We start from the raw sequence: 18,330 nt of genomic DNA on the forward strand, positions 1-18,330 counted from the left end.
TTCCCTTCCCAGATCCAGTGTCTTACAGCAATATGCTTAATGTTCTGGTGGCCTAGGAGGGCCAACTTACTTCCATGGACCTGAAGGTGAGGCCCTTACAAGTCCTCAAGATCCAAATCCTGCATTTTACAGATGAGAAAGCCACACAAGTAGTCCTTAGAGCAGGGCTAGAAGTGAAACTCAGGGTGTCCCCTGCTTGCTGGGGAGGCTGGACTGGTTGAGAGCTCAAGCGTGGGGACTTTGCCCTGAAGGAGGGAGGCCACCAGACTGAACTGGCCTGGGTCAAAGGTTCTGTGATAAACCATGGTGGAATGGGGCCCACAGGCAGCTGCTGAACGTCCAGCCTGGGCCAAGGGGGAACCCCACCAAAAATGCATCAATATCTCGGATTATAATGGAAACCAAATCTACTGAAGTAGCTATCAAAATGTTAAAAAGAAATTCACGGCCCCCAAGCAGAGAACCTTCGGCCATGCTGCATGGAGGCTGCGGGGCTACCTGAAGTCCTCAGCCACATGGCTGGCCAACGTTCATTTCAGGACATCACTATCTCTCTCAGTTCCCCTCTATCTCAGGGGTAGTAAGCCTCACTTACAAACATAATGCGCTTTATTACTGAGTGCTGGATAATTTGCAAAGACCACTTCTTTTCTGATCTTTGGACCTCTGTGCCCCTGCGTCAGGGACTCTTTAGTGGAAAAGATTGTGGCATTCAGCATGGTTATGACAGGTCATGATAAAACCACCCCCAGGCTCCTTGTGAAATCTCACTGCTAGTTTTTTGGGGGAGCAGAGACGAGGACAGGGAGTGTTGTTGATCGTGACAAGGCCTAGTGATCCAAGGAGATCTGGAGGCTTAAATAAAGACTCTAAAGAGAAAAATCAAGCCTGGCCACCTGTTGCTTGGTCCCAAGCCCCTTCCAGGCAGGAGCCTAATGCGGCTGGTGAAGGAGGAACAGAGCTGGCCTCTTAAATTCAGCTCTCTGCGCCCTCTCTGGGCCAGAACGAGCTGAGACTGGGCAAGAGAGCAACGCCACAGAGTGTCTCCATCCATCATCTCAGAGCATAGAATTGTTCTTTTTTATTAGAAAAACAGAAATTGTTTGCCCAGGCCAAAGAACCCAAAGCTAACCTCTTTAGACAGACAGACAGACAGTCATCCAAGGCTGCCACTGGGCCTCCATGTTTTGGGAGCTGCAGGCCAGAAGTGTCACTGGTTAGACCGGTAGAAGGCCCCTGCTGGAGAGGGCAGATGTGGCGAAGGGGCACCATCACAAGATGTCAGTCCTGCTGTGTGGCCCCAAATGGGTAGTACTGCGGGAACTCGTGGATGATTTTGAGAGCGTCACTGTAGAGCTGGAGATCTAAGAGAGAGGAAGGTTTCTGGTCCATGTCTTATCAAAGTCACATCTTTGATGAGGTCACTCCTCATTTCTACCCAGACTCTCTTTAAGACTAAGTCAGTCTCCTGGGGTTTTTAGATTCAGGTCTGTCTGTCTGTCTGTTGATCTTTCTGCCTGCCTGTGCCATCATCACCCTGCACCTTATACCAAGACAAGCTCCAAATGGATGTGACCTACATCTAAAAGGTCACCTCGTAAATACAGCAGAAAAGTGTGAAAAAAATGACCCATCAGATCAATGGAAAGAAAAAATGTTTAAAACCAATTGGGATAAAATGAGAGCACAGAAGACAAAATAGGTACTTACCTAACTTCAGTTTTTGCACAAATAGAATAAAGCTAAAATTAAAAGGAAATTTACTAACTGGGGGAAACGTCTTTGTATCCAGTTTCTCTAAGCGCTTGGTTACATTTCACAAGAAACAAAGTCTCAAATGTAACCGTTTTACTGATAGAAGAGCCCGTCTCAGGAGAAGAAACTCAGGCTACCTGCAGCCAGGACAAGATGCTCCAAACTGCCCTCCTCAGAGAAAGCGAGCTAAACCCCTGCCCCTCCGGGGTGACAAGCGGGGAGGGGGACACTTGAGGGGTTACAAGTGACTCGGGAGGGGTGCCCCTGGAGCCCCGCGCCTGCTGCCAGACCGAGGCACGGACCGGATGAGGCCCGAGGAGGAGAGGGCCCTGCGGGGCGCAGGTACAGAGAGCGGCCCCTCGGCCGGGGAGTGCCGCAAGGAAAGAAGACAGACGCGGCTTCTGGGGCGGCCGAGGGGTGCCCGTGGGGGGGGACGGGACGGTGTAGGGATGTGCCGGGGTGGGCAGGCCGCAGCCCAGCCCCCCCCCCTCCGCTGGGCCCACTCACCGAAGCTGCGGTTGTGGTCCCTGAAGGGCACGCAGGACGCGCACAGGATGGTGGCCTTGGCCGTCACTCTGCCCACCACTTCCAGGATCCCGGAAACCTCCTCCTGGAGCTGCCGAAGCGAACGAGGCCCTGCCTAAGCCGCGCGCCCCTGGGGCCTCCTCCCGCCCCCCAGCGCCCCCCAGCGCCCCGAGGTAGGGCGCATACCCGATGCCAGCCCCGCAGGCAGCCATCACGGGGGCAGTGCCCGCTCCGTGCCAGGCCGAGCAGGGGGCGCTCCTCTGTCTGCGCCCATCACGCCCGGCAGCCCCCTCCTCCCGCCGCGCCCCGGCGCTCACCGGCTCCGCCAGCTCCACCGTCACCGGCTTGCCTTCTCCATCCGACAGGACCAAAGACTTCCCGCTGGGGTGGATCTGAAGGAGGGGGAGCCCTGTCAGACGGCCCGGCAGGGGGCCACGCCGGGACCCCCCCCCCGGCCCGCATCCATGCCTGCCTGGCTGCCTCCGCTCCCCCCCAGTCTGGGCACGGGTCCCCCACATCTCGAGGCTCGCTCGCCCCGGGCGGGGGGGTGTCTCTAGGCCGCACGTGGGCTCCCCACACCCCTGGGGGCTGTGCGCTCCCCGCACAGTAGGGGGCCCCGCCCCTCCACACCTTCTCCAGCCGCCCCACGAAGCACACGGGCCGGTCGATGAAGTGCGCCACCTGCGCGGCTCCGATCCGCGTCCGCGGCAGCTCCAGCAGCTCCGCCATGGCGGGAAAGGGTGCCCTGGCCCGGCCCGGGGGCGGGACTTCCGGTTGCCGCGCCCACTCGGCCCGCCCCTTCCCGGAAGTTGGCCCCGCCTCCCCGCAGCCCGCCGGAAGTCGGCGTCGGTTTCCTGGTGACGACCGGCGTTCCGGAAGTGCCTGGGCTACCAGTGCCGGGAGGGAGGGAGGGGGCGGGACAGGGTCGCGCCCCGGAAGTAGCCCTGAGGGAAGGAGGCGGGACCGCGGTGGGGCCAGGTACTGAGGGCGGGGCGAGCGGGGCGCGGGCGCGGGTGACAGTGACATTGCGTGGGAGACCGTGAGTGTGGGGCCAGCGGGAAGGAAGTTCAGAGGTCACGGGGAGGGAGGAGGGCGTGGGCGGGTCGGGCCAGTCCGTCGGGGGCGTGGAGGGGGCGCACAGCCCCCTGGGAACGTGACCTCCCCGAGACTTCCGGGAGGGGGTCGCGGCCCCTCGGCCCCGGCCCGGGGCGAGCTGGGGTCCTCCCCCCACGGGCTCTTCTTCGGCCTCCACAGGGGGTCCTTGGAGGGGCAGCCGAGGGGCTCGGTCACGGTGGGGGCGCCCCTGCTGGTGGGGAAACTGAGGCAGGCGGTAGCAGAGCGGGGAGGGGGCCTCAGAGAGGGTCTGCGTCCGTGCGTGTGGGTCTGTCTGTGTGCGTGTCTGTGCGCGTGTCTGCTCTGACTCCCCCTGGGACGAGGAATGGGGGCGGGGTGCCCCTTGACCCCCGGAATTGAGGAGGGAGGACAGTTAGGATCCCCCAAACCCAGGAGGGAATACACGTCGGTGTGCCCAGCACTGTGCCAAGCACTTTCCGGGCACAGCCAGCCTGGGAGGGAGGTGCAGGGTTACCCCCGTTGTACACGTGAGGAAGCCGAGGCCAAGTGACTTGGCCAGGGTCACCCCGGGAGAAAGCAGGTGAGGCCCCTCCCCCGGAGCCCCCACACTGTGGTTTTGGGGGACAGTGAAGTCCACGGGTACTTAGGAAGCCCTTGCCCCAAGCTGGGGAAGACAAACGCCTTTCCAGAGGGGAAACAGCGCCCCTGGGGGCCGAAAACCCCGGGGGAGGGCTCGAAGCTGGGGTCTTAGTGGGGCCGCCCCTTTTGAACAACACCCCCAGAAGCTCGGGGTGCCCCGGGCAGAGCCTGGGTGAAGAGGCGTGCCCGATTAGTGCCAGGCTTACTAAGCGTACAGAAGGAAAGGTGGCCCTGGGGGCTGAGAGGAGCTTGCCTGCCAACGCCCGCTTCCCCCCAGACCCGTTTGTTCGGCCGGTCCCTGTTCTCCCCCTGATGCTCCTCTGGGCCTTAGGCCCCACTGCCCCCTCCTGCCCCCTCCCTGTGGCCGCCTTCGATCTTGTGTTTGTCCCCCAGACTGTGTGTGTGGCTATGTGATGAGTCTGTGTTTGAGAGGGGGAATGTGTACGCACATGTGTGAACATGCTAGTACATCATGTGAGCATGAGCGTGTATGTGTGTAGGGGAACCCGTGTGAGCATGTGAGTGTGGGCCTGCGAGAGGGCGAATGTGTGTGTCAGCGTGTGTGCGCCCTTCCCCCCTGGCAAGGGCCGGGGTGCGAGTGCCCCAGTGAAGACTTGGGCCTCCCTTTGTACTAGAGGCATCTGAGCTTTGTCTTTAGGGTGCGATTCTGCATTTGGTCACAGGCTACCATGGGGAAGGTTGCGCAGTGCAGGGGTTTCGGTAAGGTCTCACGCGGCACCCGTCCCTCTTGTGCTTTTCAGTTTCTCGGGCCTGGAACGAGACGCCGCTGACCATGTTCCATTTCTTCCGAAAGCCCTCTGAGCCCAAGAAGGCACCGGTGCCGGAGAGGGAAGCTGATGGATTCGTCCTTTTGGGTGAGGCCAGGTGCAGGTCCTCCTGTCCTTAAAGGGATCTCTGGGAAGCCAAGAGCAAGAGTGGGGCAGAGATTCAAATGGGGAACAGGAAGGAAAGCTGCTTGAAATGCTCCATTAGACAGTCCCTAGAGTGATGCAAACCAGAGGCTGCTCCTCTGGACCCCTGATCCTAAATGCACTGATGGGTCATAATGAATCACCAGATCGTTACGGCTAAGGGCCTGCTATGCACCAGGCATTGTGTTGTGTGTGGGGATGCAGGTCCAAAGAACAAAACAGTTCCGATGGAGAGATGACAGATTCGTCTGAAAATATGACGACAGTGATCACGATGACTGCTCACATTGAGAGAGCACCTACTGCGTACCAGGCTCTGTGCTGAGCATTTTAGAAAGGGGATCTCGTGTGGTCTTCACCGCCACAGGGAGGGAGGTGCCAGTATTCTGTCCCCATTTTACAGATGAGACTGCTGAGGTGCACAAGTGTTAACCCACTGGTCAGCGTCTGAGTGTGGACTGGACTCAGTCATCCTACTTTCAGTGGGAGCAGAGGGAGGGCATGGATATGAGGTTCATAAATACAAAGGTTTACAAATAAGAGGGAATTTTGGAGTGAAAGCCCCAGCATTGGGGGCGGGGGGTCACAAGAGGCTCTGGGTGGATAAGGGCGATTGATAGAATCCATAGAATCCACAGGGGTCAGAACGGGAGGGACTTTCCAGGCATGGAGGAGGGCAGTGTGGTGGTGCTCAGACAGGAGACAGGACCATGTGTACTTATAGAAAGGGGGAGGCCACTGTACTTGGGAGGGCAAGGGTCACAGTGTCAGAAAAGACTGAGTGGGGGACCAGTTGTGAGGGGCTTGTATAGCACCAGAGGAGCAGCCTGAGCTGTGGCAGGTTTGACTGGCCAGATGGGTGCAGGAGGAATCCCTGCGGGGTCCCCATGAGCCCCACACATGATGCCCATTTGGGAATGGTGAAGTGGGTCACTGAGAAACTATCAGTCCACAGACAATTTCTTTTTCTTAAAATGAGCTACAGAAGAGGCCCCTTCCCCCCAAGTGCCTTAGAGCGCTAGCTGTGGCCTCTCTTGTCCTGCTGTCCTTCCTTGGGGTACTGTGGCCTCCATCCCTTCCCACTGACCCTTCCAGCCCTGTGTCCCAGCCCACTCAGACGGGCAATTCCACCCTCTTCATTCTTTCTTTCCCTGCCTGCTGTGTGTCAGGACCCAGGCTGGGCCCTGAGGGACACAGTAAGAGGCAGAGGATGGCCCCTGCCCCTGAGGAGCTCAAGGGAGAACCCACAGCAGACTGCAGAGGGGCTTCCTCACCACAGTCTCCAGGTTCTCCTGCTCCCTCAAGCTCTTCCTGATACTTGGTGCTTCCTCTTGTCTGTACTTATGCTGCCTCCTCTGCTGGATTCCAACCCTCTGGGGAGCCAGGTCGGTGGCCTGTCTTATCCCTGTGTGCCGCTGAGCCAAAGACCTCAGCCTCCTGGAGATGAGCCGGTTTCTGCGGGAGGGCGGTCAGCGTGGGACTGTGGAAGACAACAGCTGTCGGCTCAGCTCCTGTAACTTTGTTCCAAGCCTTCCTGACTCTCCAGATCATTTGTCCCTTGACTTCATTTCACTCTGTGTGTGTGCACGTGTGCATGCTCATCTTGCCTGTTCTGTATCTCCATGCAGACTGCTTTTCTTCAGAGGCAAGACAGAAAAGAAGGAAGCAATCTGTCCTGTCCCTTCAGAATGAGGATTTTTAAGTTCTGAAAGCCAGTTTTTTAAAGGGTCTAGAAGTACAGATACAGGTGGAGCCATCCAAGTGATCAGAAAATAGGACTTTCATCCTGTTTAATCTTTGGAGTTGACTTGTTTGTGGTGACAGATGTTCAGGGATGAATCTTGTGTGGGTGCTGAGACGAGCGACTCCCTTGGTGCAATGGGTCATTTTTTGGCTGAGTCTGAGAGTTGTTTTTCTAATGTCTCAGCCCTTCTCAAAGACTGACCACTCATCTTGTCTCATTTGTAAATGAAACCAGATCGGGTGCCTTCTGACAGCCATGAGCCACCAGCTGCGGGCCCCGGCAGTACCCCTGCCATAATCAGAGATTTGGGCCTTGGTTTTGCTGGAAGGGAACTATCAGGGTGTTTGCTGTAGAATGTGTTTGGCTGGGATTTGTGATGTAGGGAATTGGCGGTGTCCTCATAGTGGAGATCGAGGCTCTGCTCTGGCCCCTTCTCTGGCTCACATTAGGTGGGCTGGGCAGGCTGCCAGATTGTTGGGTAGTAATATGGTAGAAGAACTGTTTTCCTTGTGGCTCTGAAGTTTTACTCTGCATTCGTCCTCCTGACGTCTTGAACTATATCGAGTGGGCCCGGAGACCACCACTTGTGTCTCCTTTGGGGTATTTCCCCTCATTGCTAGAGTGCCCTGAAGCTAAGGCTGATTTTGGAAGCATTGATGGATAATTCGAAATACAGGGTCTTGCTTGTTAAGAAAAGGCCCCGAGATGGTTTGTCTCGTTCCTGGAGTTTCTTGCACCCTTGTCATTTGATAGATAGGCCCATGCCAATACACGCATGCACATGCACACGCCCACACACACCAATACACACATGCACATGCACATGCCCACACACGCCAATACACACATGCATACACCAGTAAACAAGCACACAGCGATACCCATACGCTGATACACATGCACGCACACACCAATACACGCATGCACATGCCAATACATACACACTCATGTACATGCCCACCTCCACAGATCCCTGCAGTCATCCCCCGCCAGCTCTGCACACAAAGATTTCTTCTCTGAGCCTCAGCTTTGCCCTCTGTAGAATGGGAGCATACAGTCTCATGGACTTGAGGAGAACTCAGAGGCAAGAAGACTTGAGTTCACATCTTGCCTCCCCTACTGGCTGTATGATCACAGAGTAAGTCAACTGAACGTCTTGGTGCCTCAACTGCCACTATATGCTATGGTCAGCAAGTCTTTCTGAAGTACCTGCTGTGTGTTCCCACTGTGCTAAGTGCTGTCCATGCAAAAACTGTGAAACCACAGTCCCTGCCTTCAGGGGAGAGACCTCAGGTAAATAAGATGGAGACTGAATAGATGGAAGATATTGTGGGGGCAGGGAGGACCTGAAAAGCCCTGCAGCAGAAGATTTGGTTGGAAGCTGGTTTGAACGAGGCCAGGGCTACCAGAGGCACAGGGAGCTGAGGTTTGGGGGGATGCCAGTCGGCCTCAGTGGAGGGAGTTTCCATACCAGGTGTTCGCCACGTTGTTGTCCTTGTGGACCAAACTTTCATCTCCTCTCCACCCAGAAAAACCCGAAGAGGATGCGGAACCCGATCTCTGGTTCTTTCTGGTTCTAAACCCCATGGCCCATCCTCCATCTTAAACACACATACTTTTGAGAAGCCATAAGATGGGATAGACCTGGAAAAAGCAATGAGAATCACGAAAGACTGATGGGAGCAAGGCCAAGCCTGAAATCCCCTGCAGTTGATTTGGCCCAGTGGGGCTCCAAGCAGGTTTTCTACCAATATTTTTCCTTTTGCAGCTTCTCACTTGTGAGGAAGGGATCTCACTTACAATCTTCCATCCCTCCCTCTGCAACTTCCGCAAATGAGTTCACACTCTAAACTACTTAGCTAGGTGAGTAAGCATCAGTCAGTCAGCAGGTGCTTAGTAGGTGCTTACTGTATTTCAGGCACTGTGCTTAATGCTGAAAGTACAAATACTAGAGAAAGAAAGATGATGCCTGCCCCCAGGAGCTTACCTTCTAATAGGGAAAGATAACATACAAGGAAGCTGGAGGGGGGCCAGAGAAGAATCAGACATGGTGACCTGGGCCTGGGACCTCCTTCAGGGGAGGCTCTGGGAGGAGCTCTACAGGGAGAGGTTGGAGGGTGCTGCTGAGGGGTGCATGCCAGCACCAGGATGAGGTGGGCTTTGAGGGGAGGGCTCTGGAGAGGAGTAACAGGCTTTGCTGGCTGACATGAGTTGCCTCCCCTTTGGATTTCCATGTTGTGGTGATTGATTTACACTTATTAACATGGGAAATGATGATAATCTCTGTTGGATGCCAGCTCTTTTATCCATTTCCCATGTTTTGGAATTAACAGTTGTTCACGTAGATAAGTGGGAGTTTCTTTGGTCTCCCTTTACATCTTCTTGTTTTTATCCCCAATACACTTCATTGACACTAAAGAAAAAACAAGAGGAACTTCTGACCTGGACCAAACATCCCAGGGAAGCCTGTGCCAAGATCACACAGTATGGCAGCTGAGGGATGGGTTTTTCAGGTTTCTCCAAGACTTTGTTCTTACCCAGGAAGGATACTTGAGAGAAGGTCAGCAACACTAATCTGCGTTTCCTGTCCATACAAAAAGATTGGCTGCAAAGTATATTTAGAGATTGAGCTTCCTGTCAGAAGAATTATTTGTTTTTACACCACTGTTCAGGACCAAGAACTGTGATGGAAAGTATGTCCCCTTGTTTGGTGCATATGTGTTTACACGTGAATTTTCTCTCTTCACATACAACATGTAGAACAGTTGTTCTTAAATGTAGCAGAAAAGGTCTTATCCCAGGGCAAAATCTGTTTACACACTATCTTTGTAAGATGCTACAGTTTTCCTTGGCACTGTGAAACATGAAATTAGCTAAAAAGTATTTTCAGCTGAGACAACAACACACTAGTAAAGTCCTTTATTCCTCTTGCTTTGAAGGTGAAACAGCCAATGAGCAGAGAGCATCGCCACGAAGTGGCCCCTCAGAAGAAGCCAAACAGCCTTCCCAGGTAAGAGGCAGCATCTTTACTGGGTCTGTGGGGCTTACCATGGGCTCTGGAGACAGGGGTGGGGATGCAGGAGAATGTCTGCTTCCTCTCTGTGGATGGGGACCTTGGTCTTAGCCCATCTTAACGGAGGAGGGTCACCTCCCTGGGGATGCGGGGACAGAGCTGCTCGGCTAAAGTGAAAGTGTTTATGGCTTTTTCCTTTCATTTTCATAGATGTCTTTTCATCCATTATTTCTGGGAGGGCCTGAAACCTGGTTCTTGTTTCTTAGTCGTTCGGGTGTTTAGGTTTCTCTTCCATAATGACCGTTCTTCATTAGGCTATGCCCTGAACTACCCTCTCTGGTCATTTCCCCTCCGTTTTCTGAGAATCCCCTGGGCCTTTTTTGCTTGGCAGCTTGACTAGAAAGTCTTTGCTTCCTAGCCCTCTACTCTCTTGGTTTTTGAGAAGGAGGCATGAGTAGGCCTGCACCATTGACTGCTTCTCCACTCACAGCCTCCCTGTTCTCTCCCCTCCACACAGTTGGCCTCGTTTCCCTTGGAGGATTGGAGGTGCGATCTGGCTGCCACGTGTAAACTCCATGAAGTCAACTTCATGTGCAGCTGGTTTTGAAGATCCCACTATCCCATCTGTTCTCCATTAATGGGCCTCCTCTCCCCATGCAGGCATTCTCTCTCCATCAAAGTGAGGCTGTTTGACTGATCTCCCCTCTTCCCTGTTAGAGGGTAGGCCCAAGTGGTCACGTTCTCTTTCCATGTTCTCTCCCAATATACTAAAGAAAGAGGGGTGAGGTCCAGGCCTAGTGGGGTAGAGGCAAGCATGTTGGGGTAGCTTCCCAATTCAGCACTATGTTTTCCTTCATTTTTTACCCTCCAACCCTCTGACTGTCAAGCAAGGCCTCTTACAGGGTGGTAACTTAGGGGAGCACCATTCAGGAAATCTTTTCTCTCCAGAGTGAAGCCAATCTTTCTGCTTTTAAATAAACAGACTAGTGACTGGAACTGGGTCCTTTATAAATTCCCTAGTGTCCTCAGTTTCAAATAGCACAAAATAAGTACTTTGTATTGAATTCCCCTTATGGTGGCTGCTCAGCTAGAGTCACAGCTAGATTCAGAGAGAAAGGGAAGAAGAACAGTGGCTTCCTTGGCTTCCTGATTCCTTTCCTCTGTGTGGCAACCTGACACTTTGGGACAGGCTGGAGAGGATGCCCAGACATGCACATTGGGTGGTGATGGACATCCCCTGGGTTGTGGGCTGTGTGCTGAGGCTCATGGAGACGTGGGGCCACCAAGTCGGCTCTTATCCCATCAGGCAGCTGTGAGCTCTGTGGCCGGGGCACGTGTACGTACTTTGATTGAAGGATCTTGTTTTAGGTAATATCCTAACCTACCTCAAGTGAAAGTTGGAAGCAAAGTTCGTATTTTTCAAATGTGCTTAAACATGTCTCGTAATTGAAACCGAAGTGATCATCCAAAATCATCATTTGTATAGGGATGTCCAAACATGTGGGATACTGTCATCGAATGTCATTTAGTCAGTCAAGTCATCGTACAGAACAGACAGGCGAAGGTGAGGAAGATGGAAAAAAAAAAAAGGACCCTCGCTCCTCCAGACCACCTTACATGACAATCTGTGCCTATGGAGGCAGGGCTACAATAATTACTACCAGGTCAGGCTGGAAATGACAGGATTTGAAGGGGTGCTCAGGAGGCCCCCAACCCCCACCTGCCCTGTGGCACTGACAGAGCCCCAGAATGCAGGGCTCCCCTCTCCCCTCTTCTGTTTACTGAAGCTCCACCTCCCCAAAGAGCAGCTGACACCTTGTTTGGGGTCGCTACAGAGGAGCAGCAGTTGCACAGTAGCAGTGATACTGAAAACATGGATTGAGACATTGAATAGGCACGTCCTAGCAGAACCTCCCCAGGCGTCCCAGAGACCCAGGAGGAGGGCACATCCTTTGCTCATTCTTATTTTGAGCGCCTTTCTCAGAGGAAGAGACTTTCTGTTTGTCTGAGCCTCCCTTTGGACTGTGCACGCCTTGCTGGTCTTGGAGATTGGCAACGACCTGACTGATCTGTGCTGGGAATACGTGGCAGAAAGGAGATGCTCCAGGAGACAGGTCTGATGCTGGCTAAGAACCCTGGCTTTCTCATCCAATCCCTACCCTACCCATCTGCTGGATTTTGGCAGGGGGAAAGGAACTGTGTACACCTCTAGAAATGTGAGCGCTTGTAAAGAGATACAGGGGACTCCTACAGGGGCTTTTCAGCCTGGGGAAACATAGCCTCCTAGAATGCTTCAGAAACACATGAAATGCACCTGTAGGTTCCTTGAGCACCTGCTGTGTGCTCCCACTTCTCCTGGGACTTTCCTCATTGGTCCAGAAAGTGAAGGGGAGTCCAACCTGGAAGACTGGTGTCGGTGATCGTGGCACTGTGGAATATCTTCAGAGTTAAGCTTTTTCAAGCCTCACCGGCAGGGACTCCCTATATCACACAGAATCCCAAGAAGGGAGGAAAGCCTCCTGAGAGTCTCTGAACACCTTGTGGGAGAGAAGGGGGTGTTGTCTGCTTGTGTCCACTCCCAGTGAACACAGCAAATGTGATTAAAGCCATGGAAAGTAAATGGAAAATCATCCCGTGGAGGACATTGTAGATGGGGCCCTGGGAGCAGAAGGAGCAGCGTGTTGATGGGACATAAAGGCTCATTGTGTCATTTTGTTTTCATCTGTTTTGGGGAGTGTTGTGTCTGTGAGGACCAAAGAGGAAGAGTAGCCTTGGGTGACATGGAGACAGAGGCTTGGCTGGCAGGGCTTTCCCATTGAGGGGCCTGAGTGGCCAAGGTGACCAGTGACAGCCCCCTCCCTGGGCAGCCCCCATTGGATTAGTGTTCAGGCCTGGCCTCCACAGCTTAGAGAGGGCAGGGATAAAGGAGAGACTGATTCTGAGGAAAATGATTTGAGTGAATTGTGCCCCTCGGCCTCCTGAGGTCAGGGGACGATGACCTATTTGTGTCCCTAGAATCTTTGGACACGTCTGATGCACAGATCTGGCATGCTACAGTCACTCAAGAAATATATGTCCCATGATGGATTACATGCATAGGCTGGGGGGGGGGGCAGTGATTGACAATTGTTTGTGTTTGTCAAGTGTTTGAAGGGAACCCCCAGGAAAAGTGGGATCACGCTGCAGCAGTACAGCAATATTAGTAGTAACGGTTCCAGCGGCACCCGCACCACTTTGGGAGACTTCTAGTCACTGACAGCCTATCGACTCATTTCCAGCCTCTCAGTTTCAGAAGTTGCTTTTTCATGCAATACAGAATTTGTTTTCATGTTTTCTCTGGTCACCATGTGTTCTCCATGGCTGACACACAAAGTTCAAGTTATAACCGATTAAGTTGTAACTGCTCAAGTCTGCTGATAGGTCTGAACAAGCAGGTGAGCGTGTTGCGCGTTTTGGGGAAGTCCAGCATGCACCTGCAGGAATGTGTGCATGGAATGCCTTGTTTACAACATCATATGGTCACATGATGGGATTTTGCATCATAAAACTTTCAATGCAGGAAAAACAATCCACAAGTTTATAATAAATTATTAAATTTAAGATGTGTTGTTGTAAAATATGTATTTTATACTTTTTTAAGCAATGCAAATTTAAAAAACATTAAAGGGTTAAAGAAAGTGAATTTCCAGGGGGGCAGCGAGTAGTTTTTTTTAAGGGGGGGTAGGCCAAATAAATTTGGGAACCTCCATTCTAATCTGTCTGGGTCTAATGTTGTAGCAATGGAAGTAGGGAGCCTGGGAAGCTTTTTGAGGAAGGGATTTACCCTGACTACTTGTACTTTAGGAATGTTAGCTGGACAGTTCTGTGGAACATGGTTAGGAGATGCAGGGAAACCAACCCAAATGGAGACTTGCAGTGGGCCTGAGAGAAGTTACTCAGGGTGGTAGTTGTCTAAGTAGAGACGCTGAGTGAGGCGAGAGGGGCTGAACTGACGAAATTGATGGGACAGCTCCTGGGAAGAAAGGTGTCCTCGGGAGAGCTCATCTGGGGTGGGTACATTTTACTGTGCACGTGCCAACTGTGGTCCATCTTAAGGGATTCTGGAGTGTGGCTTCAGAGAGATACTGGACACAACTGGGAAGAGATTTCAACCTTTGGGGGACAGTTACACCCTTCTGAAGAGGGGCCTGAGGAAATGGATGGGTTCACAGCATGATTCCAGTGTTCATTTTCCTCATTGCCCTTCACCAAGGCCGGCCCCTTTTGGAGACACAGCCTTACAGTGGGTGACTTGAGTCTCATGGGAATTGGGGTTCAAGGATTCTGTTTTATTAGTGTTTGCTGTGATCTCTGCCTCTCCACTTACTTTCAAGAGGTACTCTGTATTCCACTAGACAATGAATATTTGATAATGTTGTTTGAAAATCCAGCCATGAAATAATCTCATATTCCTTAGACTCCGAGGAAAGAAATTTGGTCCTACTGCATTCCCTGGCCTTTAGAGCCCTTCATAACCTACCCCTCCCTCCCCAGCATGTCCCCTTTGATCCAGTGCCCCCGGCCACCTGGCTGTTCCACCAAGACCCTCCATCTCTCCGCTCTGGGCATTCTCTCTGACCATCCCACAGGCCTGGAGCACTCTCCCCACTACTGATCTCCTTGGCCTCCTTTTTAAGAAGGTGAGAGTAGATGATTAGGGTGGGGCAATCAGAGGTGGGGGGGGGGGCGGTGATGCTCTGTCATCAGAGTTTAAACAGAAGATGAGTGTTAATTTGACCTTTTTGTGAGGGGGTGGGGGCGAGGGATCCCCTGACAACCCTAGGTTGTTAACTCCTGAGAGCTCCTGGGGATTTCTGGCATTGGTTTGGGGCTTAAAAGGAAATCCTTCAGATGTGGCTGACTTCGATTTTAGCAAAGCAGTCTCTTACTACTCTTGCAGAGAAGGTAAAGAGAGAGGGATTGAACAGTAACATATAGGTTCCAAACTAGCTAGATGATTGACCTTGGAGAAAATGTCAGTGTTCTCTGCGGAGATGGCAGGTCTCCAGTGCAGGCCCAGGGGCCTGCGCTTGGCCCTGTGCTGGTTTTTTTTTTTTTTTCGGTGACTTGGATGATCTGGGAGAGAAAGCTGATATAGTGTAGATGACAGGCAGTCTCCAGACGGGGCTGCACGGGCCTGAGCATTGGAATCCATCTATGAATGTCAAATTCAGTAGAAATAAATGTAAAGTCTTACATTTGGGTACCAAAAAAATCAACTTACTGGTTTGATGAGGGGAGGCAGGGATTGATAGAATTTGTCATGGAAAAAGATCCGGAGACTTATGAAGTCCACTTGTGTGGATGTGGCAGCTAGCACCATCTTGGGCATCAAGTCTGAGACCTGGGGGCCGTAATATCCTTGTTCTCTACCCAGGTCATAGCCCATCCATCTCTAGTTGGTCAGGTCTGGGGCAGGTGACTTAAGAAGGCTGAGGATCAGATGGAGGGTGTCAGGAGGGGCAGCCAGGTGGGCATGATGAAGAAGACTGAGGACGAACCCGATGGTTGGCTTTGCTGTGCAGAGGAGAAATTGGGTTTGTTCTGTCTGGTCCTAGAACCAGAGCAGAAGCAGGAATGGCCGAGGGCTGCGAAAAGACAGACAGACTGTCAGGGAGAACCCTCCCCTGGGGACTGGCCTCCTAAAGAGGAGATTAGCTTCCCAGCCTCAGGTCTCCTAGCGCTCTGTGTCGGGGCTTCCTTCCAGCCCTTCTGAGGACCCTTCCAGCTCTCTGCTCTAGAATGAACAGAGTACCAAACGCTAGGTTCTAATCTGCTGCCTTGTAGCCTTGACACGTCAGGATGTCGGGTGAATTACTTCATATTTGAAGGTGCTTCACTTTCCTCATCCCTTCAGGAGGTAGTAATGTTGGTACATGGCACAAAATTGCTAGGAGCCTCTAGAGGGCTTTGTAAACATGAACGCCCACTTAGAATGGGAGCAACTCCCCCTCCCCTTCTTTCTCTGCCTCCTAGGTGGGGGTAGGAGCTGATGAGATTACCCATGGAGAGAATACTGAGCAAGAAGGGAAGAGAGCCCAGGACAGTCCCTGTGAGTGGACATGTTTGGAAGAGAGTATGCAGGTGTGCATGGATGGGCTGGTGTGAGAGTGTACGTAGTATGTGGGGTGTGTGAGGATGCACTGTGAGTGTATGAGTGGGTGTGTGAGATGTGTGAGTACATGTGTAGATGTGGATGTGTGAGTGCAGTGTGTGTATGATATGTGGGAGTATGTGTGTGGTATATAGATGTGTAGGTGTGAATGCATTGTGAGTTTGAATGTGTGTGTGCAGCCAGTCGGATCCATCTGTGTAGAGGGGAAGCTGCTTGAAGCTGAGCATGGAAGCAGGTGTGGCCCTGAGGCAGCCAGAAAGGAATGGTGGGGGAAAGCACCTCCAGCAAAGGCACAAAGCTGGGGTTCCCCATGCCACTCTGGGAATTGGGGAGCCCTGTGGAAGGGGAGGGCTGCAACCCTGGGACTGGCAGCCTCCAGGACGGAGCCCTTTTCTTGCCCTGGGAAGCTGGCTTGTGCTCACCTGCCCCCTTGGTCATCATATTGTCCCATTCTTTGCCCAGGCTGCTGGGGGTGCTCCTTGAGATAGCTTGCAGTCCTGTTTACAGGTCTAGCCTGTGATTTTTGTTCCCTTTAGGCAGACGTGGGAGACCAACCCCTTGGCAGTGCGACGGGCCCTCCGAAGGACTCTGAAGGCCAGACCGTGGAAAGCGGTGCCCTTGTGGCAGAGCTACTCAGGGACGTGCCCTTCACCCTGGCGCCCCACGTGTTGGCGGTGCAGGGCACCATCAGTGACCTCCCTAACCACTTACTGACCTCAGACATCAATGACAACTTGTCACGATTTTTGTATGATTTTACTCTGGAAAATTCTGTGCTCTGTGACCCCTAATGGGTCAGCAGGACAGGTGTGGGTGAGCATCTTAATCGCCAAATGTTCTTACGTAAAACCTTATCTCGTTTAGTGTTTTCATGTGATTATACATGTTCGAGGACTTTCAGGAAAGGGACGATCAGGACTGCCAGATTTTCATACATATTTAGGCTGTCACCTTATTTTGGAAATGGCCAAGTTTACACCCAGAAACTTAAACCAGACTCGGCTCTGCCCCCTCCCCCTGCAAGGAGGACGTGAATTCACTTTTGAACATTTGGAAAAGCTCAGCAGGGAAATGCAGGCATGAGCATCTCCAGGGTCTTCCACGTTCCACTCAAACACTACAAGTCTCATGGCTGCTATCTGGGGGAACTCCACGTGATCGTTGCATCTAGAGGGAGTAGGGGTTTGTGTCGTCCACAGGGTCTCGGCTGGGGGCCGAGGGTCTTGGGAAGGTCAGCCCATTGAGCCCATCTGCCCAGCGCTCGGATCGGTCCTTTTTCATTTTCCTCACTAACTTTGCTTTTCTAGGACTTTTCTGTGACGCTTCCTCTTGTGAGAGAAGTCAGGAAAAGCTGAGCTTGAATGTGGCCCTTGACGCTTGCTTAGCTGTGTGACCCTGAGCAAGTCCTTGCACCTCTGCCTGCCTCCGTTTTCTAGTTGGTAAAATGAGGATAATGATAGCACCTTCCTCTCAGAGTTCTTGTGAGAATTAAAAAGTTAATATGTGTAGAGTCCTTGGCCAGCGAAGTGCTGTACGAGTGCTAGCAGACGTGGTTATCACTCTTGTCAACCGTCACCTCCTCCGTCCCTGGTGTATGCCCAGATTGGCTGTTTTTAGTCAGCTCGCACTTCCTAAAGAAAAATGTCTCCATGTGAGATGGGTGACCTTGATGCAGAGACTTGCTGGCCACAGTGCAGGTGGAAGTGTTTTTCTCCTGCAAACCCCCAAACTGAAGCTGTTTTTCAGTCCCAGGGGCAGAGGGTTTAAAGGGTCGATCTCAGGCCATTGACACTCCTGAGGGCACATGTGTGCTTGTGTCACTGACCACATAAAGTAAGAAAAGAATCACCCCCCCCAACCTCCTCCCAGCCGGTGTCAGACTATCCAGAGGTGGGGGTGCTGCTTTGATCCGTGTTCCCCAGACAGGCTGTTCAGCAGTGGAGGCAGCAGGGTGTCCACACGTGCACAAGAGAGCAGCCTACAAGGTGTGTTTGTAAAGGACCTGCTTGTTCCTTATATCACCAGCAGAAACGAGCATTCTTTTTATAACATGTTCTTGCGTGATCACTTTTTTCACACGCCCCAATAGACATATTTTTACACTTAACCACTTTCCTGAATGTTTTGTCAGATTGTGTCTAAAACATGCCTTTCATCCGTCTCTGTCATGTTGTGAATTTGCTGTTATGTGCAGAAAATATAATTCTATTAAAGTAAATGAGAAATAAAATATGGAATATAAAGAGAATGGTTTCTTTCCTATTATCCAGTGTCTCTATATGGTGGATGAATTTATCAGGGACTGAGAAACTGAATAATCTGTGGTGTATGTTACAGAGAAATGTAGATCGTGGTCTTCAAGCAAAGCAGCTTTAACAGAACACCCCTCTCCCCCCCACTGAGTAGCAGGGCTGGGATGGAGCCCCTGGAGGACAGCCTCCTGGCTGGCCAAAGGTCCCCAGCTGGGACATGCAGCGGGGTGTTCTTGGGGGGC

The 18,330-nt window shown here is 52.4% G+C and overlaps 2 protein-coding genes across 5 annotated transcripts; one reads left to right on the top strand and one right to left on the bottom strand.

The window, feature by feature from the left end:
- Nucleotides 1-1,058: 1,058 nt before the first annotated feature.
- On the bottom strand, nucleotides 1,059-3,425 carry RPA3 (replication protein A3). Its single transcript, XM_072650771.1, has 4 exons — nucleotides 2,911-3,425; nucleotides 2,598-2,672; nucleotides 2,263-2,371; nucleotides 1,059-1,364 (listed from the first exon to the last, which is right to left on the bottom strand). The coding sequence occupies exons 1-4, from the start codon at nucleotides 3,304-3,306 to the stop codon at nucleotides 1,282-1,284; spliced, it is 663 nt and encodes a 220-aa protein (XP_072506872.1). The 5' UTR covers nucleotides 3,307-3,425; the 3' UTR covers nucleotides 1,059-1,281.
- UMAD1 (UBAP1-MVB12-associated (UMA) domain containing 1) lies at nucleotides 3,183-18,084 on the top strand. Of its 4 annotated transcripts, none has more exons than XM_072650776.1 (4): nucleotides 3,183-3,258; nucleotides 4,755-4,868; nucleotides 9,609-9,679; nucleotides 16,373-18,084. In XM_072650776.1, exons 2-4 carry the CDS (start codon nucleotides 4,787-4,789, stop codon nucleotides 16,625-16,627), a joined length of 408 nt encoding a protein of 135 aa, XP_072506877.1. In that variant the 5' UTR covers nucleotides 3,183-3,258; nucleotides 4,755-4,786; the 3' UTR covers nucleotides 16,628-18,084. The 4 variants fall into 4 exon arrangements, with proteins under 4 accessions (XP_072506877.1, XP_072506875.1, XP_072506873.1 ...); XM_072650774.1 differs by having other exon boundaries at nucleotides 3,240-3,319; XM_072650772.1 differs by lacking the exon at nucleotides 3,183-3,258 and adding an exon at nucleotides 3,426-3,934.
- Nucleotides 18,085-18,330: the final 246 nt, after the last annotated feature.

This window comes from Notamacropus eugenii, chromosome 3 (assembly GCF_028372415.1).
Source record: "Notamacropus eugenii isolate mMacEug1 chromosome 3, mMacEug1.pri_v2, whole genome shotgun sequence".
NCBI lineage: Eukaryota > Metazoa > Chordata > Mammalia > Diprotodontia > Macropodidae > Notamacropus > Notamacropus eugenii.

What these genes read in the sequence shown, in the direction of transcription:
- RPA3 (XM_072650771.1), bottom strand. Translation starts at nt 3,306, where the DNA reads ATGTCACTGTCACCCGCGCCCGCGCCCCGCTCGCCCCGCCCTCAGTAC. An exon ending in TCGTGGGGCGGCTGGAGAAG is followed by an intron (nt 2,673 to 2,910) that starts GTGTGGAGGGGC and finishes CCCCTCCTTCAG; the next exon opens with ATCCACCCCAGCGGGAAGTC. An exon ending in CGGTGGAGCTGGCGGAGCCG is followed by an intron (nt 2,372 to 2,597) that starts GTGAGCGCCGGG and finishes TCGCTTCGGCAG; the next exon opens with CTCCAGGAGGAGGTTTCCGG.
- UMAD1 (XM_072650776.1), top strand. Translation starts at nt 4,787, where the DNA reads ATGTTCCATTTCTTCCGAAAGCCCTCTGAGCCCAAGAAGGCACCGGTG. An exon ending in TGATGGATTCGTCCTTTTGG is followed by an intron (nt 4,869 to 9,608) that starts GTGAGGCCAGGT and finishes CTTGCTTTGAAG; the next exon opens with GTGAAACAGCCAATGAGCAG. An exon ending in AAGCCAAACAGCCTTCCCAG is followed by an intron (nt 9,680 to 16,372) that starts GTAAGAGGCAGC and finishes TGTTCCCTTTAG; the next exon opens with GCAGACGTGGGAGACCAACC.